Here is a 9834-nt window from a genome sequence, read left to right as displayed (position 1 = left end):
ACCTTTTCCAACCAAACAATTAAACCAAAGTTGAAATTCACAGCTAGCCTAAAACACCAATAGAACAGAGACAAATTATAAAGAAAGAGCCCTCTCTGATTACAGCTTGGCTAGGAGCTGCAATCCAAAGATTGGTTAGTGGTTACCCCGGCCGTATTCCCTTGGGAGTCATAGGGAACAACCTAGGTGTTAACAACAGGTACGCAATCCAAAACATATCTCGGAAAACACCGAAGAGAGAATCATTCAAGTTACAAGGGAGAAAGGAAGTGGAGGACAAACTCATCATAAACAGAAAGGTGGTGAGAAATCTATAAGGCGGAACAAGAGAAGGATGAAAGACAGCAAGAAGTTGAAGAAGGTGGTGAGGAAAGGAGAGACTTGGCAGAGGAACCAAAATCAATGCCTTAAACGAATCAAGATGGCAGCGAGCTGGGATAAAGGAGTCCAGGCAGAGCAGGAGGAATTCGGAGACAGACAAGTTGAGTGGATCAGAATAAAAATTGAAGTCGAAAGCTCAGAAGACATGGAAATTAACCAGGACGAGGGTTTTCGGAGCAAGACTTTTGAAACAGGACAGAGTAGCAAAGGTGCTAAATGAGGTAGAACATACGAAAGAAGGAAAGCTCGCAAACAAAGAGGTAGAGGTCGACCCCGTCAAGCAAACAACGGAGAGGAGGGGAACCAGCCTTAGGGAAGGCAAAAAAGGGGAAGGAAATCTATCCGCATGATGGTGCATGAGGTAGAACAGGCTTACAATCAAGAAACGAATGAAGACATCCAGAAAATCATTGAAGTTATGGAAAAGAGAGTCCTGGAAGAACCGTCTGACCCTGAGATGGAAGAATGGACAACCCAGATGCCTAACCCAGGCAACACCAGAGGCAGATTAACTCTATACCGTCAAGCTCTTCACACGTACTGGGTCATGAAGCATCTTTTGGCATTGGCAGCAAAGAAGGAGGTGGTGAATGTTGAAGGTATACTGCGTCAACAAAAAAAACAGATTAAGGAGATTCGGGATATGCTGAAGGAGCTGGTAAAGACCAAAGACAACAATGAAATCAAAATGGGAAGCGCGGAGAATTGAGAGGCTTGTTAACTATCTTTTTTTGAATTTAGATGCTATTGCTCTATTTTTTGGGAATTCGTTTGCATGTCTTATCAGCAGTAGTGAAGATAGGTATTTTAGTAGATCTTTGAAAGAACAGTTTCTGGAAACATTTGGATTAAAAAGGTTTAATGTCCTGCAAGTATTTCATGACAGTATGTAGAACGAAAAATAGTATTGAATGTTTGATGAAGAGGAACCAACAGATCTGGTTTCCCATATGGGTGGATTGAGGTTTCTTAGTATGTATTTTTAAATTTTATGTAGATAATAGAAATGTCATAGTTTACAAAAAAAAAAAAAAACCATTTAAGTATCAAATATTCTCCATATATAAACCTAAGTATGTAAGACAGATCTTTTCACTATCACCATATTGATTTATACAACAATAGCAATGTTTGTGCACAATTAATGACTCCATCATCTAATTATTCTTCAAAGAGTAATGTAGTATGGCTAACACAAGTATGTCCAACTATTAACACACAAATTAAAGCATAAACTGCACTCATTACCTTTGGATACAAAACATGTCCTTGACCACTAATGGGAAATGTAACTATTTCTCAATATTAAAACTACACACCACCTTATCTCTTAAAATAAATAAATTAACACTCATTTATTAATTCAATTTTAGGAAAAAAAATAAAACTAATGGGAAATATAACTATTTCTCAATATTAAAACTACACACCACCTTTTCTCTTAAAATAAATAAATTAACACTCATTTATTAATTCAATTTTGGGAAAAGAAAATAAATAAATAAATAAATAAAGTGCGCCATATCTGGAGAAGGGATTGGAAAGAAAGGTGGTTTAGGTGAGTGACGTTGACCATTGAAGTTTTTTTAAGTGGGTTTTGACTTAAAACAACTTTATTTATTTTAAGCATAGATCGGGGTAAAAGGAGTTTGCACCAGTCAGCCATGATTCTTCTAATAAGAACAACATTCTTTCAACTTTCTTCTTCCACCTTTATTTGAAAGACCTGACCATATATTGAGAACCTTATAAAGAAACCTTTTGTATCTGTGTTTAAAAACGGGCTTTTCTTTGGTATCATTTAAGCTGAATAACTTTGTAGCAATATATTCATCATCACTACTACATGTAGGGCGGTTTTAAGACAATATTTAAGGCAATATTTGAGTCAATTGTCTTAACTTAAGACAAAAAGAAACTCAAATATTGTCTTAAATATTGTCTCTAAGCGGGTGTCTCAAAATATAATGTCTCAAAAATTTGTCTCTATAAAGACAATATAGAATCTCTATAAAGACAATTTGATTTGTCTCTCTAGAGACAATTTCATTTGTGTCTCTTTAGAGACAATTTCATTTTTGTCTTTTTAGAGACAATTCCATAATTCAAACTATTGTCTCTCTAGAGACAATATAAAAAATTATTTAAAAAAAAATAAATGTCCATAATTCAAACTATTGTCTCTCTAGAGACAATATAAAAAATTATTTAAAAATAAATAAATGTCAATAATTCAAACTATTGTCTCTCTAGAGAATATAAAAAATTATTTAAAAAAAATAAATGTCCATAATTCAAACTATTGAGTTAAAGATGTTTCGAATGCATGAAGATATGAAAGCAAATTCAAACCGAGAAAAAATTTAAACTGAATGACATGGGAGAAGATTAGTTATTTCCCATGGCACTTACTTTTTCTCTTGCTAGGGCGATTGTTAGGACACTATATAACGCATGGACAGTTCCCAACATAAAGATGAAGTAGTGGAGCTGGTTCATGCCAGTGAGGGAGACCAGAGGATACTTACCCTTGAATCAAGAGGGAATGAATAATTATCAAACTATCATAAATATCTTGAATCATATCAAATGGACTAACACGATCTAAGTAACATCTAATAGCATTGGGAAATTCGAATACGCAACATAGAGTTTGGTGTCCACCTCAAAACAATGATCAATAGCAGGAGCCATTGATTATTCTTTTTCACATGGAAGCATACTATAAGCCATTCCTTTCGATATACAAATCTTAGAAATGGGCTTCTCTCCAGTGGTCAGTAGAAACTAGATGAATCCCATAAGCATCAGTTCTGCAATCCAAAAAAGACCATTTAAAATGTATTATGTCACCCGATGTCATGTGATGCAATCTCATTCTGAAATTATGAGATTTGCTAAAAGATAGACTTGCTACGACGACCTGAATACTTCTTATGAACAACTCTCAACTTATTTCCTCCCGTATTTAGGTGAAAATCAACCATGAAATACTCACATTCCCTGGAAAAATGCACATAAATGTTATTACCTCAACGTACAGAGTTAACAAAATGTGTGTACGCCTCTAGACGCTTAGTATGCGCATTAGTATTAGATAAAGATTCAATTCATACAGGGTGTTAGTAGATGAGTTCCAACATATAGTTGATTAAGACACAATGTGCTGGACGTAGCTGATCAACAATGCCTGCCTGTAATTGATGAAGAAATCTAAAATGTCTAGGAGTAGGATTTCTTTAGAAGGGTAAAATCAGTAAAAGCATGATGCTTCAAAATTTTTAAGGCTTACTTCGGGTCTGGTTCAGAGTAGCTTGTATGAAGGGTAAGTGTTTTGTTCCAACATGGATCCTTCCTCAAAGTGCATCGAGGAGTGTAGACAACAACAACAGCAAGCATTGATGGACTCTAGATAGTCCATCCGCTTTATGGACATATCTTGCTATGCCATGCACTTAATGTCCAAGAGGCTTATAAAGGGATAAGAGGCAAAAAGTGGAAACATGCATATTCAACAATAAAATAATAGAACAAATGAGAAGTGAACTATAGCCAAACCACATAGCCTCCAATTCAAATATAAGTAGACAATACTGGCATCCGTTGTATGATTGCAAACAACATAAATGTTTTCATGTCATTGTCAATAAAATTGAATGTAGGCTAAGAGCATCATGCTTTGAATTACCCGAGACTCTAACCAAATATTTTTACAATTTCTTTCATCCATTAGGACATCAGAACATGTTGGAATAAGAACACAAGACATACTATTCATGATCTTGAATATAACTTTAACACCATGTATAATCATAATTCTGCAAGGCTTGGTAAGCAATAAGAAGCACTATTTCTATACAGTTAAAAAGTGGCCATCAAAATATTTGACACAAGTTAGCAAGATTGATGGTCCCAATGCACAATTATTTTTCCAAATTAGAAAATACACATCTTTGGGGATGCACACTACTGCAAATCCAAAAATATTTACGTTAATCTAGGTGAAGAGAGCAATTCTCCTAGTTAAGCAGATAACTAACTCTCGAAATTCTTCTCTGGCATCTCCGTCACTGTCTTTAAAATTTGAGAATTGTCGTCAGTAATACTTCCTTGTGTCCAGCATTTTAACATCTCCAAGGCTACTTTTGGCTGATCCATTGGGACCATATGACCTGCATCATGAACCTGGTGCAGCAAAATAGAAGATTACGTAAGGAAGAAATTATCTACTTGTACAACGAAATCAAAGATGATCATCGAGTGCCTTTTACCTTGAGAAAACTGAGTGGTCCATAACTGGTTATTAAACCTGCATCCTTATCGTCTACAAGGAAGGATTTTGCAGGTGCCTTCTTGAAATTCTCACTTCCAGACCAATCCATGGAATTCACCCATCTTGAATTGCCTGAAAGACACATAATTTGAACAATTAACTTTTCAATTTTGAAGATTAGACTGACAAGCCTGAAAAACACAACTGCAAATAAGTTAATAACAAACTTAACACCTAAATCATAAAGTCATTCTCCAAAACAAAAACAATATGTTATATGTATACAGTATCATTACGTAACCAATTGCAAATGAGATCATATTCTCTTGCATAAACTAGCAACTTAACACCATCCTCCAAGAGTGTTGGAATGCCAACTTCCATATTCCACATCGAGTCAGTAAGCATAGCTTCATAAACCAAGGGGCTACAAGAGACAAATTTTTAGCTGCCAACCCCCAGGGCATCCCTAATAGAACCCTGGTTTAAGTAATTCTCCATATTTGAAAAATCATAGCACATGCCACCATTGCACTCCTTCCGAACATCGTAGTACTGCAAAAAATAAAACAAAATAATGAAAACTAATATCATAAGATCTATAAAACAACGATGACAAACTACATTTTAAGATACAAAATGCTAATAAAATAAACATAATGTCTGGCTGTCCAGTATTTAGAATTTAAATCTTACATTGATATTCCCAGCTAATGCCATAATGGAATTGAAAATTTAGGTGCACACCAAGTATGATGCAGAGCATGTGACGGTCCCTTCGGTACTTGGAAAGTTATCACAGTGGCTATAATCAGAACCTACATTAAGAACCTTCGATAAAGGATCCAGCATAACATCAGCCGTAACCAGTTACTTAAAACACTTCACAAATGGTAACTAAGGATCATAAAGCAAACAACATTTAGCCATCAAGCTTCTCGCAATTTAAAACATAGTAACAAGATTTCAGTATGAACACATACAAATCTAGTTCAGTAAACAAAGTATACATCTCATAAATTTGAAAATATGCATTTTCTTCCAAATTTTAATAGGATTTCAGCCCCATGAAAAAATATTCCTCGAAATTTGATGACTAGTTTATATTTATAGGTGTCTATTTCTGAGATTTTTGGGCTGTTTTTTATGGATAAAGGTCTACAAGTATCAAATACATGAGATATATTATCAAAAACAATAAAAATTGGACCATATTGCAAAATGTTTGTAAAAACACACAACAAACAAGAATGAACTAACTAGAGGAGGGAAAAGCATCACCTATGACAATATTTTGAGATCCAGACAAACAACTTAAAAAAGACATTGAATATTTCAAAAACCACATCAACAAACAAGCCTTCCATAGCGGATAAGTGTTCAAAGCCCTTAACACAAATTTTATGGATTGTACTTGCTCATTATGTACTGAAGCAAACACAGTTCAACCAAGAAGAATGATAGATTTTCCATCTGAATAATAGATAGTACGACTTGTCAGTACAGCAGGGTATTATTAGGAATATAATAAAGAAAAGTAATTTAAAACATTAATCCTAGATTTTATGAGGCATTTTCGAAAGTAGATTTGATCAATGCCACACAGGCTGCTTTCAAAAATATAAAAAGTGGTGTCATTCAAAACTTTACCACTTTGTTGGAATCAACTGCCTTTAAAAACCCGAGGAGGAATACATATGGCCGAGTGGGAATTGTAAGCTTGAAGTTCAATTTATTTAAACTCCTGCGAAGAGTTATTATCAATTGATCAGTCAATCTACATGTTTGGAGACTATGTTGCAATCAATGACAAAGAATTATCAATTAGAGCTAATTACCATGGTCACTATCTGTTCTGACGTGCATTCATTTGGGAAGATGCGGATGAAGTCATTGACCTGTAGCCAAGTATAAACCAGCTCTTATCAATATTGTGTTACCTATTATAATATAATTTTTGTGTTGATTCCACCATAAAGCGTAATCTTTTGTAGGAGTAGATATTGCTAGTGTATGTACTTTTATACAGCCAACAAAGTGTTCTTTTCATTAGATATATACACATCCTTTATTACAGATGTCAGCAAGTCATCGTACCTATGGAGGACAAACTTCTTCATATTTTCTAGCTATAAATATTGCAGCGATAGCAAGTAATGGCAAATTCTTCCTTGCAATACTCTGAATAGAAAAGTATTTGTCAATGATGTTCACAGTGAGATACAACATCTCTGGCATTAATTTCAATTCCAAATGCACCTGAAAATTTTAAGATTTTGATGTCAGGAGATAGACCATATAAATTTCTTTTAGATCTAAGTTTGACAGCAAATGGAAGTTGGAACTAGCATAGGAACAAAGTTGTACCTCCACCAACCAATCAATCACGATTGCCCTTATCTTTGCATTGATTTTAACCTGGTTTCTCATATAATCTGGAGGTATGCAACTCACGTCTTGGGCATACATGAATGCCAAATTTTAGTTAAGGGAAATAAAACTTTACCTTCACCCTAACAAGAAACTGCAATTATTGACAGAGAAACATACCTCAATTGTCCTGTAGAATTTGTATATATCTTCAACGTATTCAACAACTGCCAATTGGTTTTCAATGTTTCCATCATCAATGCTAGGAAGCACCTGATGGGAATCCCTGAATGCATCTTGAAATACATTAATCAAGATTATTAATCATATTCAGCCGACTTACATCATAAATAAACACAACACTAACTTCAGGCTATCAAGATAACTAATCATTTTCATCCAACTTACAACATGACTAAAGACAAAGCTATCTTAAGGTTATAAAACTTGCTAGTAATTTGGAGTGGACATGGATACTCTTTGGTTTGTGTATATTTGTTGAACAAGAACAAGAAAAGTATAGGAGAGTGACGCAGACCTCACTTTGACATGTTAGCATTGCAGTCTTTGGTTCGTGTATATTTGTTGAACAAGAACAAGAAAAGTATAAGAGAGTGACACAGACCTCACTTTGAGATGTTAGCATTGCATTCAATGATGGTGTAGTGTGTTTCTTGGCTTTCAGTTGGCTAGGTCTTTCTAATCCCCCTTCTTTTGCACTTCAGTCAATGTTATCACTAATAAAAATGACAGCATCATTGCTGGTGGTGCAACTGTCATCATTGGGTAAGTTGGCAAGGCATAAAAAAGCAACATAGCCATGACATGGATCTGAATACTTCTCATGAACATATATCAACTCATTTCTTCCTGCACTTAAGTGGAAGTCAACCATGAAGTTTGCACATTCCCTGGAAAAAGTAAATCAAATGTTATTCCTTAACAACGCACAGGGTTAACTAAATGTGCACACACCCGAGACAGTTTGATGTGCACATTTTTCAATCTTTCCCATATGTAGAATTATATACAATTTCAGACAGGTTTCCAGTAAATTAGTGTTGTAGCAGGTCCACTAGGTTTTGGATATATAATCTACAGATTACGTAATTCATGGAAATTCCTAAAATATTTAGGAGTAAGTATCCTTTGGAAGGTTAAACTAATTAAAAGCATGGTGCCTTGAGAACTAGAAGACTTACTTGAGATCTTCTTTTGAGTAGCTTGTGTGATAAAGCTGTGGTAGCTGAATAGATGCGGTGGATATAGATTGGGGCACTCTACATATTTTAACCCCTTCTATATTGACATTACAAGTTTATACTTGTGCGATTTTCCTCACCCGTCCAGTGTTATTGGCCACAATATTCTTGGCATGATTTATGTCTTCCTTTGAGTGCTACAGGTCCAGAATAGTGGAAATGGAGGCACCTCTTAACCAATATTATATGCCTGTATCTTTTGAGACCTAATAATTCAACACCAGAAACTATTCCATAGTAAACTTGCTTTCACAATCCTCGATCCAGAATTGGTGTGATTTACACATGAATTGGAATTTAGCTACAATGTGCTCAAAGTAGTTTCTTTTTGGCATCATATTTATCTAGATACTAATCTATCACCAGGAAATTCGTCCAAATTGTTGACTATCACCCAACGAATCAGCGATGTGAATCAAAACAATCAGGAGATTGTCGTGGAGTTAGCTTCCTCAATAGTAATAGCACCATAATCTTTTCTTCATGAAAGGTGTGTGTAAGATTCCGCAAATAATAATGCAGCGACTATGAATGCAAGAATGCTCGCATTCAGGGTTCAAAATCTGAATCTAGATAAGGTTGCATATTAACATGAACAATAGCAGGTAAAGGATATGCCATTGTTTTTCCAGAGCCTGTATCAACAATACTAAAGAAATTTCGTTCTTTGAAAGCCATGGGCTGCAAATATTGTTCCATTGTAAGGATATCAACACCCGTAGCACATGTGTCGTTCATTGTTTTCTTTATCTCTTTATCAGATTCTTCAAGACACAACATTATGGAAGATTTAGTCACCATTTCTCCCTTGAATCCCTTCACATGCTTCAATATAAGTAAGCTCTGGTCATACCCTCATCAACATATCTACATTGATAAATTTGAGCAACAATGGCCCTCCAACCTTACGGTTTTCAACATCTTGATGTCAGATTAGCTAAACACTTGCACACCTTTTAGGATCACGATGAATAAGCTGCCCTATTTCTGGTTGACCACATGGATTTACAACTTCCTGTCCTCCTTGAGTTGTAATAGCTGTATGTTGAATCCACAAGCTGTTAGTGGAGGGGAGTACTGGCTGTAAGTAGTTTCTATGCAGGGGCCTCTTCTATTTACCATGTGTTGTTTACTAAATACTAATCAGTACAGATAGGTGTCCATGAGGTATGTATAATAATTTTCTTTTAAAGGATCCATCATAAGATGTAGTAGGGTTGAATTTATGGTTTTATATTTTAATAAATACCCCAGTATTTAGAAACCTTAATCTTAAGTATTTGTTCCATATGATTTGATTTCTAGGGCATGGGATAAACTCTAGAATGACATAAAAGGAAAAGAGCATGATCTAAGGTTTGAATTTAAGAAACCCTAAAAAGGCCTCTTGATTACATAAAAACCCTAGAAAAGTAACTTGACATCATGTTTTGGAATAATATATTGCTTGGGTTACTTGTTAAAATAGTATTGTATTTCCAAGAAGAAAAAAATGGATGGGGTGATCCATTTGAAGGCATTATGTAGCTCTTCGTAACACCTCATAAA

The 9834-nt window shown here is 35.0% G+C and overlaps 1 protein-coding gene across 1 annotated transcript; it reads right to left on the bottom strand.

Annotated features, from left to right (window-relative positions):
* Nucleotides 1-4377: 4377 nt before the first annotated feature.
* LOC149259052 (serine carboxypeptidase-like) lies at nt 4378-4782 on the bottom strand. The gene is made up of 2 exons (XM_089374633.1): nt 4653-4782; nt 4378-4566 (listed from the first exon to the last, which is right to left on the bottom strand). Exons 1-2 carry the CDS (start codon nt 4761-4763, stop codon nt 4417-4419), a joined length of 261 nt encoding a protein of 86 aa, XP_089230759.1. The 5' UTR covers nt 4764-4782; the 3' UTR covers nt 4378-4416.
* Nucleotides 4783-9834: the final 5052 nt, after the last annotated feature.

Source organism: Pinus tabuliformis, chromosome 6 (assembly GCF_031772625.1).
Source record: "Pinus tabuliformis cultivar Carrire ecotype Pingquan chromosome 6, CPIR1, whole genome shotgun sequence".
NCBI classification, from domain to species: Eukaryota; Viridiplantae; Streptophyta; class Pinopsida; order Pinales; family Pinaceae; genus Pinus; species Pinus tabuliformis.
The sequence above is the reverse complement of the archived record's forward strand: the minus strand, read 5'-3'. Positions and strand labels throughout refer to the sequence as shown.